Source organism: Kryptolebias marmoratus, linkage group LG13 (assembly GCF_001649575.2).
Source record: "Kryptolebias marmoratus isolate JLee-2015 linkage group LG13, ASM164957v2, whole genome shotgun sequence".
NCBI classification, from domain to species: Eukaryota; Metazoa; Chordata; class Actinopteri; order Cyprinodontiformes; family Rivulidae; genus Kryptolebias; species Kryptolebias marmoratus.
The window spans coordinates 2195139-2221781 of NC_051442.1; the positions used below are offsets into that span (position 1 = coordinate 2195139).

General features: G+C 42.9%; 1 protein-coding gene across 5 annotated transcripts in view; it reads left to right on the plus strand.

Annotated features, from left to right (window-relative positions):
- gtf2ird1 (GTF2I repeat domain containing 1) overlaps window positions 1–26456 on the plus strand; it is a 43400-nt gene extending 16944 nt beyond the window's left edge. Inside the window, exons 2-27 of one of the 5 annotated variants that reach the window (XM_017429172.3) lie at window positions 5166–5295; window positions 5871–6012; window positions 7179–7355; window positions 7433–7616; window positions 9538–9854; window positions 10536–10631; window positions 11325–11408; window positions 12982–13165; window positions 15289–15314; window positions 16453–16579; window positions 17624–17667; window positions 17834–17941; window positions 19107–19292; window positions 21689–21742; window positions 21831–21911; window positions 22591–22774; window positions 22861–22922; window positions 23361–23432; window positions 23522–23789; window positions 23947–23975; window positions 24074–24121; window positions 24220–24297; window positions 24509–24701; window positions 24786–24823; window positions 24890–24999; window positions 25643–26456. In XM_017429172.3, the coding sequence (XP_017284661.1) occupies window positions 5170–5295; window positions 5871–6012; window positions 7179–7355; window positions 7433–7616; window positions 9538–9854; window positions 10536–10631; window positions 11325–11408; window positions 12982–13165; window positions 15289–15314; window positions 16453–16579; window positions 17624–17667; window positions 17834–17941; window positions 19107–19292; window positions 21689–21742; window positions 21831–21911; window positions 22591–22774; window positions 22861–22922; window positions 23361–23432; window positions 23522–23789; window positions 23947–23975; window positions 24074–24121; window positions 24220–24297; window positions 24509–24701; window positions 24786–24823; window positions 24890–24999; window positions 25643–25711 (3087 nt within the window). In that variant the 5' untranslated portion in view covers window positions 5166–5169 and the 3' untranslated portion in view covers window positions 25712–26456. The remainder of the gene's footprint in view (window positions 1–5165; window positions 5296–5870; window positions 6013–7178; window positions 7356–7432; window positions 7617–9537; window positions 9855–10535; window positions 10632–11324; window positions 11409–12981; window positions 13166–15288; window positions 15315–16452; window positions 16580–17623; window positions 17668–17833; window positions 17942–19106; window positions 19293–21688; window positions 21743–21830; window positions 21912–22590; window positions 22775–22860; window positions 22923–23360; window positions 23433–23521; window positions 23790–23946; window positions 23976–24073; window positions 24122–24219; window positions 24298–24508; window positions 24702–24785; window positions 24824–24889; window positions 25000–25642) is intronic. The other 4 variants (XM_017429173.3, XM_017429174.3, XM_025008811.2 and 1 more) reach the window with 4 other exon arrangements.
- Window positions 26457–26643: the final 187 nt, after the last annotated feature.

Genomic DNA, 26643 nt, shown 5'->3' on the forward strand with positions numbered 1-26643 from the left:
TTTGAGGGAAAAACTGCAGGCCAGCATCCCTTAGTGGGCCGGTTTATGCGAGGAGCTCGCAGGAAGCTCCCTGTCTCGAGACCCATGGCACCATCATGGGATTTACCCCTGGTGCTGGATGCACTGGCTGCCCCCCCCTTCGAGCCTCTGGATCGAGTGGAATTAAAATTTGTAACTTTAAAAACAGCACTTCTGTTGGCTTTGGTCTCTACAAAGCGTGTGGGTGAAATCCACGCTCTGTCTGTCCACTCGTGTTGTACAAAGTTTTCTCCGGACAAAACTAAGGTGGTTTTGCTCCCCAACCCTGCCTTTGAGCCTAAAGTGTTGGGGTCGTATTCACCAATTGAGTTAGTGGCTTTTTATCCCCCTCCTTTCCCCTCACAGGAGGAGGAGAAGCTACACAACCTTTGCCCTGTGCGTGCTTTGGATATCTATCTAGATAAAACAAAGCAGGTCAGGAAAAGTGACCAGTTGTTTGTCTCTTGGGCTAAGAACCATTATGGTAAACCAGTGTCCAAACAGCAACTTGCCCACTGGATCACTGCTGCAATTTCTTTAGCCTATACGTCAAAAGGGCTTCAGCCTCCAGAAGGGCTGCGGGCCCATTCTACAAGGGGCTTAAGCTCTTCATGGGCCTTGCTGAGAGGGGTGTCCCTGCAGGAAATTTGTGCCGCAGCAAGCTGGGCCTCCTCTCACACATTCGCTCGGTTCTACAAGCTTGATGTTACAGCATCGTCACTGGCTCATTCAGTACTCAGTGTAAGCACCATGCACTAGGAGTACCTGTGGCTGGTAAATAAAATATTTGGCACATAATGTGTGTTCTGCTGAGCAATACGGGAGTCAGTATTTTTCGTTCCCAATGTGAGACACGAAACGAATGCTATGAAAGAGAACTTTAGGTTACTTTCGTAACCCCGGTTCTCTGAGTAGCATGAGTGAGTGTCTCACCAGATCACCCTCCTTGCTCTGACGTTGCGAGGAAGAGGTGAACGTTTTTGAATAAAGTCTCGGTGCAGCGTCAGCCCTATTTATAGGGGGAGGGACTCTGCCCTCTCTGACGCTGACGAGTGTATCTCCAGCCAATCCTGGCTGGCGTAATGTAATAGGAGCTTCTGATGAGGTCACGCCATGGGCGTTCCCAATGTGAGACACTCACTCTTGCTACTCAGAGAACCGGGGTTACGAAAGTAACCTAAAGTTTTGTGCGCGTTGTGAATCTTTATTTAATTTATTTTTTTTGTCATCGTTTCCTAACTGTGTTGTTTTAGGAACACAGCACAGAACAGCCCATCCTGGGCAGATCGTTTAGCTGGCAGGCCTTGTTTGTTTTCCAGAACAGGTGTTTTCTCTTGTCTTTCTTAATTTCTCTGAGGACTTTGTTGGCACATTCCTGCTGTGCTTGATTGACATCTGTAACACTTCCCTCTTCAGCTCAGTTGCACCTCTTTGGGCAGGAAATATGATAGATTTACCTCCGAGTGCACTTCACATCCTCTTTGGACCAGTTTAAAGTAGCTACGCATGGTTTCATCTTCATTTCGCTGACAGACAGAACGTTCTGTTTATGCCAGCTCGAATTCACGGCGATGTGTTGAATATAAACGCAGTAACACCTCTCCACGGGCTTAAACAATACAAACAAAAACACAGAAACACTGGAAGCACTCGTGTTTTCTTGTCGATAGTCATTTTTTCTCACCTTATGTCTCTGTTTTAGTTGTGATAAATGATGCTGGATTCTTGTCCTTTCTTGACAACATAAGAGGATCACATGACCTGTTCATTTAGGTCTGTTTTTCTGTAAAATCTACCTCCTAAGGTTCCCAAACGTTGTGCATTACACAACTTTATTTATTTACACGAGCTCAGCATCTGGGCCAAGACACCAGGTATAAATACTCGTATTAGAGATGCATCTTTACCACAGTTCTTTTACATTTTAGGGCTTTCCAATACCGAATATCTATACAAGTACTAATAAATGTCATTACATGTCTTACAATTACTTTGAAAGGATTGTTTGAAAGTTCAGAGAGCTTGCTTTTCGTTCTCCAACTCATTTGGAAGCTGTGAGATTGTTGGATGCTCGTTCTCAGATCCTTATATTCCCAGGATCCTCCTCTTCAGCTCAATGGGAGTGAGTTGGTTGTTTTGTTGCTGATCATAATTTGCAGTCGGCTTTACTTTTGTCACCGTCTTTCTCTTTAAAGTACCTCCGCACAGCTGCTTCTTCTTCTTCTTCTTATGGTGGCCTTACTGCCACCAACTGGTAAGGAGTTTGGATCAGGACAGTCAATAAAAATAAAAACCTAAAAACCAACGAGACTTCTCCGTGAAGCGGTGAACATCACGCTGCTGGAACCAGACAGATACAGCACTGGTGTTGGTGCATCCAGAGCTAAAATTAAATGTGGTGGCAGCTGATATCAGTGAGATGTAGATCTTTAATTGTTCATTGTGTTGTTTATGACGTTTGCCGTCTTCCTTTATCTTTTCTTAGCTGTTAGCTTTAACCTTCAACCTTCAACGTGTTTTCTTCGCTGACGTCTTTGGTGATTTGGTAACGGCTCTTTGTGTCGTCCTAAAAACTCACGACTCAGTGCTTCATGACTGTTTTCATGTTATTCCTGTTTAAAACCAGTCTTAACACTGTCGGAGTTCACCTGTTGGCCCATTTACTAAATGTTTTGTTGGCTCTGGTGGACAGGATGCAGCCCTAAACATTATGACCATAAGTAGGCTCGCCTCCCAGAAGGATAATATCTGCCTCTGAGGGTGTGTTTTTCTTTATTTACACAAGTCATTATCAGACTTCACAGTTACACTACAAGCTCATTATGTGAGGCAAGATACTCAGATATTTAAATTAGTTACAATTAATAATTGTTGTGTTTTGGCTGCAGAGTCTTTTTTTCTGGTGAAATAACTCAAACAGTTAGCTGCCACAGCTGCTTTGGGCTTGTCTTGTCCTTTGTTTTTAATGAAAAATGAATATTTCTTAGTTCTGCTCTTGTCAATAAGCAGCTTCATTGCATTACTGACCCTTCTGAGTTCCCCTTAAAGTGGATTTATTAGATTCACTTAAAAGGTTACCTCCAAATAACACTTAGGCAGCTTGCCCAGGATTTTAAAATGCAGGAACAGCTCTACACGATGCATTTGTCACGACAAGACCTCAGCCGAGGCGCTGCCTGGGTTTGGCTCCAGTAGTTCTAGTCAAAGGACAAATTGTCCTGTAATACCTCAGCAGGTTTCACAGATTAGCAGGTTCTAGTTTTGGTATTGTCAGATCTTTCTTTGCTGAATGGTGAACCATAAAGACTTCTTTCTGTTCTCTGGGTGAAAATTTGTGTTGTTCACCATCAGCAGAGCGACTCGGATCAAATAATCTAACATTTCTCTATTTTTAACCTCACAACAGACTCGTGGCTGCGTTGCTTTAAATACGACTCGTTCGCGCTGACATTAGTTTTGAGTTTCCTCTTGAATGCAGTTGACATGGCATTATCCCGAGCCTGTGCCTGTGCTTATCCCCCCCGCTCTCCTCATTGCTGCTTCCTAAATAAGTGAGAGAAAGAGGCCATCTATTTTGAGGCCATAATAATTTGGGAGGGGAGGGGGGGCTAATGTTTGCTGTGGCCTGAGGGGAGGCAGATTTAGATGGACTTGGCACGTTCAGACTGGTGCAGAGCTGAATCCCACCACGCCCACCCTGCCTGTGTCCTGTCTCTGCACTGACTCGCTGGTTCGGGCTTGCCAGAGGCCAGTATAATGGTTCCCAGTGTCTGGAGAGATTAAAGGCCAGAGCTGCATTGTTCAAATGCCCTGAGATTAGTTTCCAAGGAGACGGGTTTCAGTTGCCATGAGAACATAGTGCTCGGTTTTAGCCGAGTAGTTTTTGCTTTAATGCTCCGTATCTGTTTGCCTCTTTGCTTTTATTGTTTTTTTATTTTTCCCCTATGCTTTTTTTTTTTTTACAATCTAAAATACTTCTGCGTACTTTGTGCTATTTCAGCCTTTCACGTCGAAATGTTCAGCTTATCCAGGAGACTGTTGTTGATACTTTTCAAAATATTTAACTTTATTTAAAAATATTTTTCCTATTGAAATGCATTAAGATCAAAAACACTGTTCTCTGAAATCTGCTTCTCTGAAATTTAGCTTTTAGCTAGCTTTTAGCTAGCCTTTTGTTACTTTTAGCTTTTACTTATCATTAATTACTTTTAGGTTTTAGCTAGCTTCTTGCTACTTTTAGCCTCTAGGCAGCCTTTAGCATCTTCTGCCTTTCAGCTTGCATTTTGCTACATTTAGCTAGCCTTTTGCAGCTTTTAGCTAGTGTTGTGCTTGTTTTAGCTTTAACAACTCAGTTTCTACATATTTCAGCAGATTCATTTAACACTCAGCCCTACTTTCCTTGTTGACATTTTAGCTGTTTTTTTTTGTGTTTTTAATAAAAAGACATTTCGGCTGCTGTTTCCCCCACACCGTGGTGGAAACTTGAAGACTCATCTTGTCCATCTTGAGTCAATATCTCTCCCCTTGCCATCTGTCAGGGAGAGAAAACTCAGTGTTCAGGGGCTCTGATGACATCCTCTGAGTGCTCTAATCATCTTTAACTGACAACGGCAGCTTTTTGATGGATTTGGCTTTTAGATATTCTGGAAGTACGGCTCCAGGGACGCACCAGTCTGTCAGCTGGATGGATGGATGGACGGACGGACGGACGGATGGATGGATTATCATGAATTCTTTGTATTTGCCGTTATGATCCCTGGAGAATCTGCTGGGATGAAAGCATCAATGTGAAGTCATAAAGATGAAATGCGGGAGTGGTTTCTGTTGGACGGGAAGAGTTCGGCTGAATGATAGCTCTTCCACGGTTTGCAGGAAAACCTTGGAGAGAAGATAAAGGGAAGCAGAAGCTGGAGAGTGGCATGTGGGAATAAATGAGGTTGGAGTGCAGGAGAACTGTCGTCTTTGTGTTTCAAGCCTGCTAACACTAAACTGAAATCACCAAAATGTTCGATACGCTGTAAAAAGTTGTGTTTGGTCCATGAACGTCTGGATCTGCTGAAAGTCGAACCCCGTGACGGCAGCAGGCCCGCTTTGAATGCGGGCTGCATGTTGACTCGGATTTAAAACGTGTCCCCTGTTCGTTACAGAGGCATGGCTCAGATGAGGAAGCTGGCCTGCGATGGCATCAGGACGAACTCCCGCGGCGAGCCGAACGTCCCGCTGGTGTCCAGCAGGCAGGAGATCCTCACCAGCCTGGTGTCTGCGCTCGATTCTGTGGTACCGTCACCTGTCTGTCATTTATATCCAGAGTTTCATGAAGCAACAGGAAATCTACCCTTTAATTAGCTTTACTCTGTTAATTCTGAGTCAGATTAATCACTGTTTTTATCCAGTTCTTTTTTCTGCAACATTTGACTTTATTTTAAAATATTTTCCCCATAGAAATCCATTTAGATTAATTCCTAATCTGATTCAGCAAACTGCTCTGTGTTTGTCTTCATCTGCTATTTTAAAAAAAACTGTTTTAGCTACTTTTCTGCTGCTTTTAGCTTTAGTTTTTAGCTAGCCGTTTGCTATTTTAAGCTGTAGTTTCGCTTCTTTTAAATTTGAAGTGCTAGTTTTAGCTTTTAGCTTGTGTTTTGCTATTTTTAACTAGTGGTTTGTTATTTTTAGTTTTGCTACCTTGGCTTTTAGCTAGCCTTTTGATACATTTAGCTTTTAGTTATTGTTTCACAACTATTAGCTAGCATTAAGCTACTTTTAGCTTAAACAGCTTAGTTCCAGTCCTCCATCGTCCCTCTGGTTGTATTTTAGCTTTCTTACATTGTTCGAATCCCGGTTGTGTGTTTCAGTGCACGGCGATGGCTAAGCTCAACGCGGAGGTGGCGTGCGTCACCGTGCACGAGGACAGCGTGATCGCCGTGGGAACGGAGAAGGGCCGAGTGTTCCTGAACTCCAGGAGGGAAATCCAAACGGACTTCTACAAGTTCTGCCGTGAGCTCCGACCTGAACGCTGTTCTCCGTGTTCATGTTTTCAGCTCGTTCAGGACTTTTGGTTTTTGTAAATTTTATACCTTGTTAAAAAAAATTTTATGCTCGTTGAGATTTCTCTAAATCCTTTAAAACCTGTGTGCTTTTTGTAATCTACTTCAGCATACCTGCTCAGTTTGTATGCTTCATTTTGTCTCTAAAGGCTGAAAGCTTTTTGTGTTTTTATGCATCCTTTGAGTCCTTTGTGTCTTTTTATGTCTCCTAATGCTTCCTTTTTGTATTCTTGTCTCATGTGGTTGTGCGTTTTCTGTTTTATCATCTTCGCCTTTAAATATTTCTACTAACATTGAAAGTTCAGTTAATATTCGACACACTTTTCCTGCAAATGTCAGTAGTTAGTCGGCATTTCTTCATTTATAATTCTGATCAGCTCCACAGCTGCAGCGGGTTTCTGCTAAACGAACTTGTGTCACTTGTGTCTGTGTTAAATTTTACAGCCCTGTGATCACACAAAGGCACATTCAGCCGAACGCCGAAGTAACTGCAGCGCTTTGCAGTTTTGCTCAATATCAAATTACTTCAACATGAAACAATCAAATCAACAGAACAGTTACAGGCCGGCATTTCTTCCATTTATCAGATAAAATTAGTCACTGCCTCACCAAAGCATCCTTCCACATCTCATTTAGCAGAACCCATTTGATGCATTATGTTTGTAAAGTTACAGACGAGGCTTTTCTACTTGTTAAACAGCGAGCAGAAACTTGTCTGAGAGCTGGGATTAATGTTGCACTTCATGTTTATGGAACTGAAAAATTAATGAAGCTTGTAGAAATTTTCACTACAATCAGCTCAACACGCCTCAGTTCTTACACATGATGCTTTTTACTCTTCATTCATGGAAAACAAAAAGGCTTCAGGATCAGGCACATTTCAGAAAGCATCAGTGAGGAAACTTATCAGGTGGAGGGAGTTCTTTCAGGCTGTAACTGAGACGGTTTATTTTGTTTAACAGGATACTGTTTGGTGTTTTATCACTTCATCATCCATCCTTTTATTGAGGATTTAAAATGTTAAAAACACAGCTCTGTAATCATTTGGAGCCACCGGTGTTTGTAAGGTTTTTGTTTTAATGTTACTAAAAGTCGCCGCTGGTCCTCTGGCTTCAGGGGTGCCATGTCTGCAGAATCCAACCACAGCAAACCCCCATACCAAAGACCAGGAAGGTGATCTGAGCAAACTCAGTAAAGATGGCGAGCACGGGAAACCAAGAGCTTCATCCGATGCCCAGTCCAACATCTTTGTCCTGAGGAAGATGGTGGAAGAAGTCTTCACTGTTCTTTACAGTAAGGAGCCAAACGATGCGTCCGATTGGTTTAATTGTTGTTGTTTTGTTTCACACGCTCTGCCATGTGGCTCACAGGTGAGGCTGTGGGGAAAAGCAGCCTGGTCCCTGTGCCTTATGAGTGGATCCAGAAGGACCCGGGGTGTGTGGTGGCTCACGGTTTGCCTGAGGGAGTCACCCTGAAGAAACCCTCGGAGTACGACACCAAGACGCTGATGAAGATTCTGGAGCAGAGCCACCGAATCCACTTCACAGTGAAAAAGTAAGGCTGCGAAGCTAAGAGAAATCCGCTCCAAACAGCTGTTTTGGAGAAGAGATTGTGGTTTTAAAAACTTGTTTCACATCCTGAAAGCAGCTGTTTCACATCGAATAACTCGCCTCACAGAGATGCTGCCTTGGCCTCCTTCTCAGGTAGTTATTGGTAACAGACGGGTGGCAGGGCTTTAAATTCATCCTGAGGAGAAGCGTTCAGGCCCGCAGTCTGCGTTTTGTAATATTTAATGGCATGAAGATAAGAAGCAGTCAACAGAACCGTGATGCTTCCGGCAAACACCTGGTAACTATATCTGCTGAATAAAAACCGAAGTCCTGAACTTAGTTCCAGCTCCGAGCACGGCGATTAGTCAATAAGAAATATAAGTTTAAACACTTTGTAACCGTAGTAAAACTTTTTTTATGTACACTGATGGAACTTGTCAGTGACATAGCCATGAAGCGATCTGTTATTAAGACCATTAAATGGATAGTGCAGCCATTTTGAATTGGGGTTCTGTGTAAAACAGTTAGTATCCTACCTGTTGTAGATGGAACTTTGAATGACCTCGGTTTAGAGGTGACAGAACTGACGAGCTAACGGCTAGTCTGAGCTCAGCTAAGACCAAAGTAGATTCCTAAAGACTTAAAACAGCTTCGGCCTCCAAACTTTCTCAGCGGTTCGTACAAATGCTGCTTTAGCTCCAGTAGCAGCTGGCTGAAGCACTTCCTGTCCAGCCTGAGGAACTTCACTCAGAAATATCATCTTATTTCCACAAAAATAAGCGTATAATGAGAAAAGTTTATGGGTTTTGCGTTGACCGCTCCGAACTGTTTGAGGTTGGAGTTGTTTTAAGATGGCAGGAAAACACTTTTATCTCATCTTCACTCAGAGTAATCGTTAGCTCGTCAGTCCTGTCCCAATTAAACTCTTATTTCCCCAAACTGCGTTCTTTCAGAGAGCTTCCTACAACAAGACAGACGGCCTAATAATAATAATAATAAGTTTTTTGTTTTATAGAAATGTTGTTCTCTCTGTCTTCGTATACAATCTGTTGCTTTTTACAGCACGCAGCCCACCACTCTCCAAACATTTGTAATGTTTGCACTTCGACATCAAATATAGCCTGAAAACAAAATTTGAGTCTGAAAAAGTATAAATTTAAAATCAGAAGTTGTGTAAGAGTCGGGTGAGTCTGATCAGAACCACGAGGTCTCATAGCTACCTTTACTGATGTGGATTACAGTCCAGTGAGCCATACTGAGGTTTTATTACCTCTAAATAGACAAAGTTATACAGGAATTAGACACTGGACGGCTTTATTACTGCACCGTGATCCAGGTTTGAGAAAAAGATCCATGAATTTGACGGATTATCGCCTGTGGCTGAGTTGTAATACCGGGAAAGAGGATTTTACCAACTTGGAGCCATAAAATGTCAGAAATCGTTCAGGCTGTGATTGTTCAAATTAAAATATAGGAGGAGTTCAGTTTCTGTCAGCTTTTCCTGTGTCTGGTCATTAGATTCTTACAGCCTCGTAAATCTTCTGTGGATTGATTGCAAAATAAAAAACCGTCCAAGTATCAGAATATGTTAAGTTTTCTCCTCGTTCCTTGTTTTATACCCCTGAATGCAAAGATAACAACCGTCACATGCTGAGCTCATTACAAATTGGGGATTTCCTGTTTCTGCCGCTGTATAATGAAGTTAAAATCCTGGTCTGAAAATACACGCAACCCCGTGTTCTGCCTGTAATTAAATTGTGGTGTGTTTACCAGCCGCTTCAGAAGAAGCACGAGACAAGATGCAGTGAGCTGAAGCATCCGAACTCTTAGAAATGGTTACTGAAGGGATGATATTATGTCATTTATATGCAAGAAGACACAAAAGCCCTTCAAGTTGCCTTTCTGATTCTGGCCTCTTTGCACAGACAAGCAGAGGAGTTGCCTCGAGAAGCCAAGTCGAGCACAGATGTCAGCAACAGCTCTTCCACCGCCGCCATGACGCAGAGCAGCCACGGTCCAGGAAAGACATCTGCCCAGGCTGTCACCTCCTCCAGTCCTGCCACCTGCAGCAACTCGCTTCTGTCAAACTTCCTGTACGGCATGCCAATGTCCTCCAAACCCCACCCAGATGGCAAGCTGGACTTCAAACCAACATCTCTCCTCAACCTGGGCAAAGACCGGCTGGCCAGCTGGGCAGCTGGGGCCGACAAGAGCTCGTCCGTAAAGGACAGCGCCAGCAGCGGTAGGTTGGGTTTCAGGGGGGAATTTAAATTTGGTGTACTCCATCCAGCCAAACATTTTCTTCACCTGGGTCACAGGGAGCTGGCGCTGATCTGCAGCCAGCCAATCATACATCAACATGTTCAGCTCAGTCAGGAGAGGAGTGCTGCGACTTTTCGTTTCTGTAACTTTTATACTTTTCAAAATATTTAACTTTATTTACTAATATTTTCCCATTGAAATACATGAAGTTTTCTTCAATTCCCTGAAAAAACAGTTCACTCTTTGAAATCTGCTGTTTTTGTCCTCTTATGCTGCTTTTTGGTACTATTAGCTTATTACCTTTTAGCTAGCCTAGCCTTTAGCTACTCTTCTGCTTGTAGCTGGTGTTTTGTGACTTTTCTCTTTAGCAGATTTCAGCGACGTCATTCAGCGCTCAGCGTTCTCTGCATTTCCACAGAAAAAGTCAGTTAAATCTTTAAATTTGGGACAGATAAAGTCCTGCAGGGTTCAGACGTATTCTCTAAAACGATATTGAACATCCAATAAGAAAAGCTGGAACTCCTAATCCTTGTAGATTTGCACTCTTGCTTTTATAATTATGAAAATGAGGAAGATGAGTGTTGGAATCCTGAATGTGTGGGCGCCAAATTACCATGAAACAAATGAAGCTGAATGTGTTTAATTTGCTTTGCGTTTTCAGACGAGCCACCACGACTGGCTGGTGAGCAGGGTCAGAGCCCCCCTGGTGTCCACATCTCTAAGAGGCTGCTCTTCTCAATCGTGCATGAAAAATCAGGTTGGTAGGAATAAATTACCTTGGTTGTCTCCTACAGTAAATGCATCACAGGGCGTTTCTTCAAAGCTTGGAGCTGACTTTATCACAACTTTGCAGAGGAAAGTTAGGAAAATAAAATCACTTTTTTATGGTTTAAAGTAATAATAGTTGCACACAAACAATGTTTTCTTCCCTGTCAAGTGTTATGATGAAGAAGGAACTTGCTGCTGCTGTTGTGCAGCCTGCAGGCATTTCTTTAAAAGGTCGAGATGTATCGAGTCGATCCATATTCATGAAATGTTACTTAATCTGTCACTACAAAGACTTAATGAGATGTTTGAGCTGGTTAAGATGTCACTAAAAGGGTTACTTTAGTCTTAAATCTCACTTTGATTGTTTTGGTTGAAATCTCTGGTGTTCTTGATTGGATTTACGGACTCACATGTACAAATGTAGTTTATGGAAACCAGTGTCAAAATGTGCCGACCCTTAGCCATTACAAGCTAAGCTACTTAGCGGTTGAGAGTAATCCTTTAAGAAGATTGCACTTATTTACCAAGTTGGTATTAAGAGGAGAAGATTAAGTTCAGATATTCTTTTGACTCTGCAGTGAAATAAAACAAATTTAAATGTTTCGTGAGAGAGGAGCACGTTTTCAGTACTGTGTGTGAGACGCATCGACAGCAGCAGCATGCTGATTTCGTTCTCTTGCAGAAAAATGGGACTCGTTCATCCGAGAAACTGAAGACATCAACACGCTGAGAGAATGTGTTCAGATCCTGTTCAACAGCAGATACGGTAAGGAAGTGTTCGCAGGTTGGCTTTCTCTGCTCGTCTTTGGTCAAGAAGGCTGTGAAATTCACTGAAACCCAACGAGGAAGAAATAAACAGGAGTCAGCTTCATTCAAGACGGCCGCCACAGCTAATCGACCTTAGCAAACACAAATATGGCGATGACATCAGTTTGTGGCCTGGCTGCCATGTTGGAAGGCGGCCTCCAGTGGATAATCAGAACATGAAGAGCGATCAGTGATTATTCATTCATGCAGTTTTTGGCTCCTCGAACAGGGCTGACAGAAATCAGTCGTACTCCAGGATCCCTGCAGTTGTGACGAACCGAGAGGAAGAAACTTGTGAGTTTTCTCAGAGAGCAGCGGTGTCAAACTCCAGGCCTGGAGGTTTTCAGTTTTTCTGCTCCAACACGCCTGATTCAAATGGTTTAATCACCTCCTCACTAACTCATCAGGTTCTGCAGAAGCAAGGCAACAAGTCACCTATTTAAAGCAAGAACACGTGTAAAACGTGCAGGACAGCGGCTGGTTCAATCAGCGCTGAGCCGTTCTGTCGGTGGAACCCGGGCACTTTCTTTATGACAACAGAAAATATTTACAACAATAAGCTGCACCGTGTTGTGCACCTCTAGTCTTTGGCCAACGCTCCAATTCATGAGCAGCAACAACCGATACGAAACGATTCAGCCTTTAATGACGATATGATGCGATTCAATAAAAGGTTTTCATCCAACACTTTGAGTTTCAGTGCATTATAACACAACACAGCAAAGGAATGGTTCTGTCAGTCACTGAGAAGAAATATTTACTGCCTTACCAAAAGGTGCCGCTCACAAACAGGTGTTGTTTTAAATTATAAAAATATTTTCATAAAACTTGACCCACAATTAATAAATACACAATAAAAAAGGTTTAGTGCAAAACTAATAAACCTGCCAGCAGCAGATGTGTTTAATACTCTTAGAACCTCAGCAAAATGTGTTTTCTGTGTTTTATAAATGAAAGAAATTAACCTTTTTTCCTGGAATATTAGTTGTTTCTCAGCTTTATTGTTTGTTGTATTTACAGTGGCACACTGGAGACTTTTGCAATATTTGCTCATGAATGGTCTTGGGTTAAAAACCAGATAATTTACTATATCAGAATTTTTTGGCCTTTTCTTTATATGGGGGTCAAAGTTCAATAATCCTGATTTCTGTCAGTATTGTTGCTTGTTTGCTGGCTCAAACGTTTCTACCTTTTTGTGTTGCGTCACTTCTTTTTAAAGTTTCTGGGCCATCAGACTCCGTAAATCAATAAATATGTAGATGCCTTGTCTTCCATCAACATGGCGTCAGTCAGAGGGGTCCGTTGAGCTCAGATTGGTTGTGGTGGTAGCTGAGAGTCGTCTCCAACACACACTCTGAGCACCGATACATCCTATCAGTATGCATTCATCCTGGGAATGCCACCTTCGTTTTCAGAGAATCTTAAAATGACTGCTGCTGTGTTTCTACTCTCAGCTTTAACTTTTCCAGATTTGTAAACCTCAGAGCAGCAGTTATCACAACTTTCCATTCAGATTGAGTTTTTTGTTTCAGCTGAAGCGCTGGGTCTCGATCACATGGTCCCTGTCCCTTACCGTAAAATCGCCTGCGATCCGGGAGCCGTGGAGATCATCGGCATCCCCGACCAGATCCCCTTCAAGAGGCCGTGCACGTATGGAGTCCCCAAGCTGAAACGCATCCTGGACGAGCGCCACGGTATCCGGTTCATCATCAAAAGGTAACCCTTCGGTTCCACGCTGTTTATACGTGTATTAAAGCCTTGTTTAGCAGTTGTGCGTAGATCTTAGACACTTGATGCATAATTAACACAAAACTACAGAAAGTTGAATTCAGTAAAGACTTTTAATAAGCATTCACCAACCATGCCAGCCGTGCCATCTGTCCATTAAACATGTGTTTCCTTCAGTGCTCTCCATCCTGCTGACTGGTAAATCATTTTCATTTCTGTCCCAAATGACTCTCCCTTGCCGTCGTATCGCTCTAATGGCCGCTCTTCCTTCCATTTGTTCAAGCTGATTTAAATGAGACGCCATGCCTTCTTTGAGATAACACATCTTTGTGTGAATCCTGCAGGCAGCTCGTTAGTGTTAATAAAATTAGAAAAGATTAATTCAAAATTATATCACGTTGTCTTTGAGAGATGCTCCACATTCAGGCCAAACAAATAGGTTGGTGTTTCTAATGGTTGCTTCAGTTTCCTGAAACCAAAACACGACAGTCTGAGATCACATCACTTGGATCATCCTCTCCATTTTACTTTAATGTGTGAAGAAGTTCAGTTTCATAGTTTTAAACTCCATTAGAACCGTGAACACATGCTCTTCATGCCAAGAGGTCATTTTTGCAGGAGAACCACTGAAAGAAGATGGTCCATTTTGGGGGATTTTAGTTTCTTATTGGTGGCACGGTGGAGCAGAGGTTACAGCTGTCACCTCACAGCGAGGAGCATGTTGGCTTCATTGGTAAACTGTCCCTGTGGTGGACTTGCCGCCTACCCAGGGTGTCCCCCGCCTGCTGGAGAAAGACACCAGCTTCCCCTCGACCCGGAGAAGAGAAGCAGATAAAGAAAATGGATGGATAGTTTCTTATCTGCTGCAAATATTATTCAAAGCAGGAAGGATTCCCGATCAGTCAGCAAAGATGCTCTGAACCTGGCAAGTTTTTCTTACCTGTGGACAACTCAAAGCACAAAACTGTTAATATGGAAGCATTCGCAAGAAGGCAGCTGGATGACTTCTGTTATATTTGTAAATGATTCACCTCTCACTCGAACGAGAGGTGAAACATCTTTAGGAAACTGTGACTGTCGGCCACGGGAGCCTCCTGGGTTCTTATTCTCCTCACATGAGTCGCAGAGGCTCGCGGACTTGTCGCTTGCACTTTAAACGTGTTCAGAAACTGTGTGTGACAAACGTGGCCGCGCGGCTTGCTGGTCACAAACGCTCAGAATTCAGCGACGGAGAATTCACATCATTTCTCACAATTTTGAGTCAGCAGGTTGCCTCCATCAGTCGCAGCCCGGTGAGCTGAGTTTTATTCTGAGTTCTTCCATAAAACGAACTAAAACAACATCAGTGTCAGATACTGCATGTTATCAGGAAAAGCTGTAATAAACCCAGGCTTTCCTCATGTTTTCTCCTTTTTTTCTGTCATCACAGCACCTAAAACCCTCTGTGTGCTTCACTATCTCAGACTCTATTATCCAAAGCAGCTGTGTGCATTTAGGACCATGGGAGTCCGTCTGATTTCCAGACTGGGATATAGATATTAAAACCCATTTGATAGACTATCACCTGTCTTCTCCATGAACGAGCCAAGCCTGGGGAGAATCATTTTGTTTGTTAAAATCAGTTTTTAATGTCTTTTTAGCTTCCAGCCTCAGACTAAACTTCTTTTCTTTGTCCTTTTGTAACGTTAGATTACATCAGCGTTTCTTATGATGTTCAGCAATGAACTGAATGAAAAAATCTATTTGGGTTTTCTAAGTGCAGGTGTAAACAGAACGGAGTCGAAGAAACGGGTGTAATCCTGAAATGAACGACGGCCGCAGCAGCAGCACAACGTTTCAGTGCCAGCAGAGGGAGGAAGCAGTTTAGGAGTATATTACATCCAGACAGTTATTACAGTCACAGGGTTTTAGTAGTAATAAAGGAATGACTCAATTACTTGATTGTTTGGCTGAGGCAGATTGTTTAAAGAGCCGTTAATGTGCTTAAAGAGCTCTTAATAGCGGTTTCCTTCACATGTAATGTGTTTGCGTCAGGATTCTTTTGCCTGGAGAGCCGAAACGCTCTTTGAACTCGGTGACTAACGACCTGTTTTTGTCTCTTTATATTCCAGAATGTTTGATGAAAGGATTTTCACTGGTAAGGCTGTAATTAATTTTGTTTTCTGGTTTAATGCCATTTCCTGTAATGTATGAGCCCCATTACTGAAACGCTGCTCATCTGTCTCTTGGACTTTTTTAAAATTAGTGCCACTAAATGACAAAGTTTCTGTGGACTATTTATTTAATATTTCTAATAATCTCTGTTTATTTGTTTGTGTTAGTTTCCTTTGGTGTCTGTAAGGCAGAAATTTATGATGTCATTTTTATTGTTTGTTTCTTAATTTGCTGAACTATGATCCCAATTCTAAAAAAAGTTATGACGTTTTTAGGACAAATTGGGGTAATTTTGAATTTAATGGCAGCAGCACGTCTCAAAGACGTTTGAACAGGAAGTGGTCCGAAGAAGAAACAGCTGGAGGAACATTTTGTAACTAATAAAACTTTCAGAATAAAGTTCCTCAACAGAACACTGAGAAGATTTTGAATCTCCCATCATCTACAGATCATAAAATCATCAATAATCTGCAGAAACCTCTGAGGTCAAAGGTCAAGGCTGGTTCTGCTCAGGAACACTGTCTGTAAACACAGTTCACAAACGCTGCTTAAAGCTCTATCAGGCAAAGAAGAAGCCAGATGTGAACAGATGTGTCTCCTCTGGTTCAAAGAGGAGAACTGTTCTGAGGTCAGCCTGCCTCTCTGATGGTATGGGGGTGCATTAGTGCCTCTGTTAAGGATCTGCTCCCATCCAGGACTGTTGAACAGACAGAGTGGGACAACAAGAGGAGAAACACCTGGAACATCTGGAACAACTTTTTTGAGATGTGCTGCTGCCATAAAATTTGAAAAATCCTTTTTTTTCTCCAAAATGATAAAATTTGACTCTTATTGTGAAAAATCTGAGTCAGTTGTTACCTAAGACTTTTTATTTAAATGAGTAAAAAGGTTCATATTTTCTGAAGAATATTCAGGATAAAATATATTTTGGAAGTTTTCCATCTCCAAAGAAAATGAGGCAGGCGTGGAGCTCTGTGATATTTGTCAGCGTCATTACAATTCATCACTGGCTAAAAGACAACAGCTCTGTCAGGTCGTTATTTATATATTTACACCCCGCAGATGTTCTTCTGCTAATGGGATGCAGTGTTTGTTTATCCTCTGTGGCTTGTTTGTTGAAGCTGCTGGCAAGATTGCGAGGGAGGAGGGGAAGCTTGACCTGGGCTCCACGCCTGAAGACAGCTTCTCCGACAATCTGAGCCTCCCGCCCACCGCCGCCGAGCTGGTCAGCAATCCTCACAGCAGCAGGTCGGATCCCAGCAAGTGTTGATTCACCGCATAAAATAATGGCTTCCAGCCCAGTTCTGTGGCTCTGATAGCTGGATAAAGTTGTTGTAATCAAACTGTTTAAGTACAGTAATTAACAGAGTTGATGATATTGTTGGTGCCATGACAGGAGCTCTGAAAAAACAATTAGTTTAATCAGTGTCGTTTATCTCGTAAGTGTAATTAAGACATTTTTCTCAAAATGACATAAATACAACCTCAGATCAAAGCATGACACATTACTCTGTTATTAATGACTGAACAACCAAACTGAGTCAGAATGAAGGAAAACTAAGATTAAAGAGGTTCAGTATCAGCCAGGTGTTAGCACCATGTCAGGGCGGAAAGACAACAGCAATGATCTTAGAGAAGCAGCTGTGGTGTCTACCAATCTGACCTTTGAGGTCAGATTGTGCAGATTGTACTCAGGAAACAAAATAAAACAGAACAAGGAGCAGCGGCTCAGATTCTGTGGTCTTCAGTTGGCAGGTTAAAGGTTAAACTTCATGACAGGACAGTTAACTGAACAGAACACGACAGCATCGTTTAGGATCAAAAACTTCCCTCTGAACAAACCACAAGAAGAGACCGAAGTGGAAACGTTTACCCATAATGCACAGCGGCACCAAACACAGCATATCAGCAAAAACACGTCACACCAACTGCCAGGCACGGTGGTGGAGGGCCGATGGTCTGGGCTCCTCTGGAGTCATATCCGAGAGCTGGGCAGCGCTGGAAAGAGGAGTGGGCCAAAACTTCTCCACAACCATGAGAGAGACGGATACAGTCCTGTAGTCACTGAGTGTTGTAGCTGCTAACGGTGGCTAACCTGTCTGATTATGGGATGGAGTTATCACAGGGCTTTCTCTGTTTTTGGTCTCAGGTTTGATTGAATGACCAGATTTAGGATCTGTATTTCTTTACACAGAAAACATTTAATTAAAAAAAAACAGGGACTTTGCTTTCTGCTATAAATGAAGATAATTCTGCATTAACAAATGTAATTATTTTTTAATGACTTCGCAGATCAACAAGTGCTTGTGTGAGTCCCCAAACTGACTACGAAGCAGGTAATTAGTTAAATAATAAAAACTCTTCATGATGTTTTAGACGAATCACCAGTCCTCAGAAAGACCTTTTGTCTGATTAATTAAAGCCAATTAAGTTGCTTTCCCATAGATTTGTTATAAAACGAGCTGTTTTTTCCCTGAATGAATAAACTGTTAAACCCTGCAGGTCCTTCGGGTCCTTCGGGTCCTTCAGGTGCTTCAAGTGACGGCATTCCTCTGAGGAGGATCAAAACGGAGCCTCCAGATGGGGAAATTATTCAGATTACAGTGCCTGGTAAGTCAGGGCATTCAAAGCCATCAACTTCTCCAACTGTTCACATTATTATCAACCAGAATAAAAAGTCTGTTTAGTAGACGTTGAACTCTTCTCGTCTGCTCTGATTCCGTCCTGATTAAAGTAAATTTTGTTAACACACAGAAACAACTGCTTCTCTGTTTATTAGCGAGAAGAAGAAAGTTTGGCTTTTTCTACATTTAATTTGCGGCCTCCTGCGGGGGAGCACTTCCTGCCAGTCATCATGTCTGCGAGGATCGGACACCCTTCTGCTTTGGAGCCAACGTCTGATTAATCTGAGCTGAAACTCTTGGCTCCGTTTTCTTCAGTTTTTAAACAGAAGGCCTGTTTTTGGAAGGTGGTCTGTCAGGAAATGCTTCCATCTATTGTGCAGAAGGATAATCCAACATTTAGGAAGGCAGCTGTGCAGCGTAACAGCAACGTTTACAGCATAATTATCTGCAAGTTTTGTTTTAGTTTGATGCAGTTTGAGGATTTGCATCCACAGATCGCACTATTAGACGGAGCAGGGGAGGAAAATGTTCAACATTTAAGCTTCAGTTTGTTTCTCTGTGCAAACACAACTAATTCTGAGTTTTCTTACAGTATTGTGAATTATGTGTGACTCATTGTCATTTAGCATAAAGGTTCTGGTGTGTTTTAGTTTTTAAATAATTAAACAATCGTCTCAAACCCATCTGAGGAGAAACACCTGAAGCTGAATGTCCACGTCTAAAACCCCACTGATGAGAAATAATAATAAAAAAACTGCTCTGAATCTGCCTGACTTCATTTCTAAAGTGTAATCCGGCAGATTAAATCGTAAACCTGGGGTCGGCTGCAGAGGTGGGAATAAAAATGATAATTTAAATCAGTCTGTTTTGATTGTTGTTATAAAGATCTTTTTGTTTCTGAGAAGTAAAGATGTGTGAGAAGGTATTAGTACCTACAGCTTGTAGTACACGTTCCTCTTGGACTTAGCTAATTGTTTTCAGTTTGAAATAAGTAAATAAAAGAATAAACACTGATTTTTCTGAAAGTTTAAGCTTGAAGCTGGTCTCAAACCCTCGGATTTTACTGAGACTGCGACTGAAAGTTCACCTTTTTTCTCCCAGCGGTCCCAGCTTCACGGAATGTTTTCATCTCATTTTCTCCTCCATCTCAGTGAACCAGCTGAAAACCTCTGTTTCTGCAGAGGCAGGCCCGAGCGGGGAGGAGCCCGGCGAGCCCGGGGTCGAGCCCGTTTCAGGGCCGCCGTGTCCAGCCACAGCCTCGCCCTCAGCTCCCCCTCCTCCCCCTGCTCCCCCGGCTCCCTCAGCTCCTCCTCATCCCCCGATGGAAAACCACTCAGGTAATCTTCATCTGCAGCAGCGCCGCTCCTGGTTCTCCTCCCAACTTCCACCTCCGACTCTGGCCTTTTGTAGGGAGCTGAGCAGGACGTATTCAAGCTCTTTTTTTTTTGTAGATATCTTTAAACTTCCTTTTATTCTCATGTCACCAAACCTTCCCAGTCACTAGTCGCCACAACCCCGACCTTAAACGTTACCCTAATCCCTGATTGGACCTCTCGTAGCTCTTATCTGTGAAAAAGCACCATGCATTCACCGTTTGTCACCTTTAAACCAAGAACCTCGGTCGTGTTGGTGATCAGAGGCCATGCATTGTGCACGTTTGCAGATTTTGAGTGTCTTCTAGTCCTGCTACCCTCCAACAGTTAGCTAAAGCAGTGATTCCTGGCTCCAGTCCTGGAGGAACACCCTCCTGCAGGTTTTAGATCAGGGGTGTCCAATCCTGGTCCTCGAGGGTCACCATCCTGCAGGTTTTCCTTGTTTCTCTGCTTCAGCACACCTGATCTGATGGTTAAATCACCTCTTCATGTTCTGCAGAAGCCATTGATTCAAATCAGGTGTGTTGGAGCAGAGGAACAAGTCAAACCTGCAGGATGATGTTCCTCCAGGACCAGGATCAGCCACCCCTGTTTTAGATGTTTCTCTGCTCTTCAGCAAGTCTTCATGTCTGCAGAAGCCTGTTATTCACTCAGTCACTCAGATCAGGTGTGTTGGAGCAGAGAAACAAGTCAAACCTGCAGGATGATGTTCCTCCAGGACTGCAGCTGGGAATCACTGAGCTAAATTCTTCCTCCAAGGTTCTCCTTAGTCCTCCCAAACCCTGAGTCCGTCTCCCCAAACCTTTCGGTGAATCAAGTTAAATCACCAAGAACATCTGAGTAGACTCAACTCTGAATTCCATCCATTAAATGAATTGAGTTAGATGTCCGTTTTATCAAGCTGGAGCGAGCAGCACTTTGTTTTCCCTGTTATTCTACATGATTAAAGAATAAAATCATCTTTATTGTCCTGCTTCGACCCCCGGCTCCTCCGGTGGCTCAGCAGTGTTTGCTCTGCTTACGTAGAGTTTATAAATGTAGGAACGACGGAGTCTGTTGAGTCTTCTGTCGTCCAGAAACAGGAGCGTTTTCTCTGAAGCTCACAGACACTGAAGAGGCTACTCAGAGCGATCTTGGCTTTAGCTTACGCTCCTCCCAGAAGGTGACAGTTTTTATTTTTGTTTGCTTGTTGGTGATTTGTTTAAGTTTTCTGTTTTATTTCGCATTTTACCAGTAAAGGAGAGAAAATCACGGTAAGTGCAGAAACTGTCCCATTTAGTTTTATTTGTTGCTTATTTAGTTTATTAAATGACTCAAAGTCAGGTATTTGGCTCAGTTCGTGTATTACAGGATATTTAATGTGTTTTTTTGTGTGACTGATAGCTGATATATAACAAATGTTTTATTTTATTTGGAGCCAATGTGAATTTTCCATTTCACAAAATATAACAGAATTTATTTCTTTTGAATAAATGTGTTCGTTATTATCACTTAAAAGGATTTAGGTACTTAAAAACATATATAAATACATTCTGGGCTACAGGGAGCTGGCTGTAGCAGCTGCTACTGCAGCTTCATCTTCCTGCTTGGATGACTCTTTAAAAGCGGCTGATATCAGCTGATTAACGGCTCTGTCTGCAGCCGGCTGGTTCTGTTCACATCCGACCGTCGGACTCCAGAACCTTCCAGACAGAAAAACTGATTATAATCATGAACTCTTTGTGTTAAAAGTTGTGGTGATGTTTGTCACAGCAACAGTGCAGTTTGAAGCAGAGATGGCAGATGATTCATATTACTATTATTATTATTATTATTACAGATTATTATTGTCTGTCTGCCTCTGAGGGAAATAATGGGGAACTTATTCAACCTTTTGAACTGATAGGATGGTTACAGTTCTGTAATTATTTATTGCTGCCAGTTGAAATATTTCTTTAGTTTCTGGGACTTTGACTGTTGTTTTGGGATCATTAAATGTCATTTTTTTCTGTAGATATTCAAGATTTAGTTTTATTTTGCTCCCACTGTTGGTTTTGATCCAAACTGAGTTTTAAATGTTGGATCTTAAAGTTTCGTGGGACTCTGTCTTTGATTTGCAGGTTAAAGGAGATCACAGCGTGAGAAATGGGACTCTGGTGGACAGATTTGTAAACGTAATTTATACAGAAGACGAGAAAATAAAACTTCAGCTCAGCTTTTTTTAAATTAGTCCCTAAAACTTGTAAATACATCAGAGTGTAACACTGAAGGCGGTCAGGAATTTGACACGTTTATTCTTTACTTTAAACTAAAGTCTGATATTTTACTCCCTGTTATCTCTTGTCTGTTTGCTCTCCTCACGTGTTCCTCTCATCCTGCAGCTGAATCTGTGTCGCCCGCCGCGGCCCCTCCGACCATCAGGAGACCCTCTGAAGGTGAGTAAGTGAACAACAAAGTAAGTGAGCGGAGAGGCAGCTTGAGCCGTGTAATAACTCTCCTTCTGCCGACGTTTTCCCCGTTCAGCTGGGAGTCTGGTGGAGGACATCGGGGAAATGATTCTTCAGCTTCGCAGACAAGTGGAGAACCTCTTCAGCATCAAGTTCGGTAAGCTGCAGGAGGACCGGAGGACCGGAGGACTGATCTCCTTCACTTAACGAGTGCAGATCCTTTCAGGTTTATTTGAATATTATTGTTACTTAAAACATCAGCGTGAAGCTGTCTGTCTCCTGAACCAGTGGATGGATATGAATGAAACTCAGAAAGTAATCATTTAATGTTCATCTACATCAAACTGAAGATGGCAGCCACTCCCACTGTCCTTTGAAAACACATGGCTGTTCCTGCAGGTTCCTTTATGTTCTTGCAGGTTCCTCCTGAGCTTTTTTACCAAGTAAAATCCACCACGTTTATGTCAGACTGGAACATTTAAACACCGGCTGCGTGTCTTTGTCTCTTTAACGAGGAAGTTCTGTTCTTTTACAGCCACAAGTTTTTAAATACGCCCTTTTTTTAGAAAACACAAAAATGGCGGTAACCCGGACAGCTGCTCAGATTTGGTGTGGTAGTAGCTGAGACTGATCATGAGTTATGACACGACCTTTAATTCAGATGAAGTTTGTCTGATGGCAGCAGGATTTCTTTTCCCCTCAATCTAACATTTAGTCAGTGATGACATCATAGTCACAGATTTAGTTAAGAACATTTTCTCCCATCCCTCGAAGAATTAATATCACGACACAAATTTGAAATGTTCCTTTAAAGTTGTGTTCTTCTTCCCGCTCAGCTGAAGCTCTGGGTCTTCCTGAACCGGCCAAGGTGCCGTACTCCAAATTCCAGATGTACCCGGAGGATCTGTACGTCACCGGGCTTCCAGAAGGGATCTCCCTCCGAAGGCCCAACTGCTTCGGAGCGGCCAAACTGCGCAAGATCTTAGCCGTCAGCAGTCAGATCCAGTTCGTCATCAAAAGGTCGGAGCGCGTCAGCCCCTTTAAAGCTGCGTTTGAAGCCGTGCGTTTCACTCGCTGGGTTGTAAAACGTCTGCTTCTGTCTTCAGGCCCGAGGTTCTAACTGAACACGTCAAACAAGAGATGCCTTCCATGCCCGTCTGTGATGCAGGTACGAGTCGCTTCAAGGTGCTAAACTGCTTCAGTTGTTCCTCGATTTAATTCTTCCTCAGCGATTTTTAATTAAACCAAGAAAATGTAATTGTTGCTTGCTATCAGTTGACTGGATAGCTTTTCAGATCATCAGTCGGCTGCCTCTGTGTCCCTCATGCTGGAATATTTACGTTTCCACCATCTGGAGGCTCTGAATTCAGCCTTAAAATCTGATTTAAACTCTGTTCTGCATGCTGAAAAGTCTGAGGTCAGTTTCAGTTCAGTTTCTATTTTAAAACAGCTTTTTAAAATAAAAAAGAGAACCCTTGCAGGGATTTCTGGCAGATGTCTCCATATTTAATCTCTCAACAAGCTGCTGGAATTAGTTTGTCGCGTTCAGTAAGTCTTATAAGACGATGAAACGAAGGTTTCAGGGTTTTTTGTTTTGCTTTAACAGAGCTGGATGCCAAGGATGCAGCAGCAGTAACGGAGGACGCCGCAGCTTTATCCAAGAGACCCGGATTCTCAGGTTCATTCGTCTTTCATCTGCTCTTCTAAAACCAAACCAGGTGAAAGGAATGTTTAATAAGCCATGTGTCCTCCGCCTCCGTCCCCCAGAGTGCATGGAGTCCAAGCTGTCCAGGATCGACCTGGCCAACACGCTGCGGGAGCAGGTCCAGGATCTGTTCAACAGGAAGTACGGCGAGGCGCTGGGCATCAAGTATCCCGTCCAAGTGCCTTACAAAAGGATCAAGAACAACCCGGACTCGGTCATCATCGAAGGCCTGCCCCCCGGGATCCCCTTCAGGAAGCCCTGCACCTTCGGCTCACAGAACCTGGAGAGGATCCTGGCGGTCGCCGACAAAATCAGCTTCACCATCACCAGGTGGGGCGCTCGGGTCACATGACCCCCTGGAAACGGGACGCAGCGGTTTTATCCCTCTAAGGAAAAGATCAGATCTGCTTCCAGGAAAACACATTTTTAAACAAAAACAATTGTTTTTGAAGATGAGAATTGAAACTGATTTGCTTTTTCCTTTCAGACCATTTCAAGGACTTATTCCCAAACCAGGTATGAGCAGAATTTCTCTTCTGGTTCTTTTCATCAATCAGCTTGTGTGGCGCTGAAGACGAACCCGGTGAAATTAACCAGTTACCTTGTTTCCTCAGCGCCCCGCCGGGTCACTTTACTAAAGAAGGCCTACGCCTCGATAAGCGGTGAGGAGAACATGGATTTTTTTTTTCTGACATCAGAGACGGCGACGCTTCATTCTTGTTTTCGGTCTGATCACGGTCCGGTTCTGTTCTCCCAACAGACGATGACGACATCAACCGCATGGGGGAGAAAGTTGTCCTTCGGGAACAAGTCAAGGAGCTGTTCAACAAGAAATACGGTAAGGTGTCGCTCCCACCGAGCCTCCTGATGGTTCTGATGGTTCAACCAGCAGGAGAAAAACTCTTCTTGTTTGTAATGAGCAGCTTTAATGCAGTCGCAGAATTGAGGGTTTGATTCCCAGATCCTGAAGTTTGCCAAAGAGTCTTGTTAGCCCGTGTGTCTTATCTTCCAGGAGAAGAGACAGAAATCTGTCCTCTGGCTGTTTTCAGGTGAAGCTCTGGGTTTGGACCGCTCCGTCGTGGTTCCCTACAAACTGATCCGCGGCAGCCCGGAGTCCGTGGAAGTGAGCGGCCTTCCGGACGACGTTCCCTTCAGGAACCCCAACACCTACGACATCGTGTGCCTGGAGAAAATCCTCCAAGCTGCAGACAAAGTAACGTTCAGCATCAAGAGCCAGCTGCAGTGAGTCCGGACGCGACCGTGGATTTTGCGTTTGGCTTTGCCGTGACGGACAGACGTGTTTAATGGTTTCCTTGTCTGTCGCAGGCCCTTCGCGGAGCTGTGCAGCCAGGCGTGTAACACAGGTACGTGTGGCTCCGTTTGTCCCAGGAAAGCTTTGCTGCCGGGGTTTCAACCATCCGTGTCTTCAGCAGGAACAAACGCCTCAACCAACCGGAGAAAACGTAAGAGAGTCCAGGAGAGCAGCCGGGTTCCCGCCTCCTCCGAGCTCGGGATATCCACCAATCAGATTCCAGTTATGGTACGCCGACGGGACGCCACCTCAGAAACACAAACAGAAACTCCCAGTTTTCGTCTCTGAGCCTCTGAAAGGATTTTCAGTTTATTTAATCCACGTCAGTCCGAAGATCACAACTCTAATCTTTCAGATTCCTTTAATTTGTCGTATTTTATACCAAAACCCTTCGGTTTTTTAAATTTTATGTTAAAATCTGAGCCCATAATAGCTCTGTTGACTTAAATTCAGCTTTAAAAACTGAATCTTTAGAGATAAAAAAGTGTTAAAACTTATAAAATAGGTGAGGAATTTCTTTTTTTTCTCCAATTATTATAGAGTTAAGTGTAAACTGGCAACATAAGGAGAAAGGAAAGTTTAGTTCACGAATTGTGGTTGTTTTCTTCAATTCAGATATGGAGACATTAGCTGTTCTTCATCTAAACTTTTGAAATTCTTTAAAAGTTTGTTTTATTTTTACTTTTAATTGTTCTAAACAATGTTTTTTTAAGTCTGTAGATGTGACTGATCCATAAGTTTCACAGTGAAAGTCAGTCTGTTAACTGAAGTCTTCTCTGAGCTTCTGTAACGAATGAAAGCGCAGAAGAAAGTCTCCCGTACAAGCTGGTTTTGAGGCTTTAATCCTCCTTTTGTCCTGATGTCTCCGCAGCAGTGGCCCATGTACATGGTAGACTACAGCGGCGTGAACGTTCAGGTTCCCGGGAAAGTGAATTACTGAGCAGCAGCAGCAGCGCCGGGACGGCAGGAGCAGCTCGTCAGCAGCTGGGACTCTTCCTCTAACGAGCTGAGACGGATGGATCCGTTCAGACTTTAAGAAGCTGCAGGTTTGACGCTGACTGAGCGCAGCAGCAGAATGTCCTGTCTCCTGCCTTCACTCAGTGCAAACAGGACTACCGTCAGTTTCCCTTCTAAAGGAGATCATAACCATGATTTAGTTTGACTTTTTAAAGCCGGAAACATCACTAAAATCAAGTTTTTGCATTTAAAAACCTCTCCATCCATCGAGTCGTGTTTTTGGATTCAGCCTCCAGCTGACAGGAACGATCTGGTTCATAATATTCAGATATTTGTACTTTTTATTTATTATATTTATTGAAATATAACAATATGTGCAGGGATGTAAGATATAATATTCCGTTACGCAGCTCGACGGGGAGCCATCACAACACTAACTGATGCGACTGGTCACCAAGTAACTAGTTAAACGAAACTAAAACGGAGGAGATGAAACGGACTCGATGTTTCAGCGAGCAGCAGCAGCTTCCTGCAGAAAACAGCCTTTTCTACGTTCCCACCACATTACCGTGTAAAATATGTCGTTTAACGTCAGCCTGAATGTATCATGTAAAGAAAAGAATGGTATGTTACTCTGCGATGACTGTCTCTGGACTAACTATATTTAACATGCTGTACCTTAATGCCAGTTAGGCCTTTGAAATAAAATGTGTTGCCTTGCACTTTGATTGGATTGGAGTTTGTGTCCCTGTGGGATTCACAGAAAGTTCAGTTTTAGTCAAATTATTTATCACGCAGAAGGTATCAGCCTCAGTTTCTGTAAAAGGTTATGATGTTCAACTAACCTCAGAACATAAACTTAATTTGTCTGACTTAGGAGAAGACCAAAACCAGATCTATCTGGAGTTTAAGAGG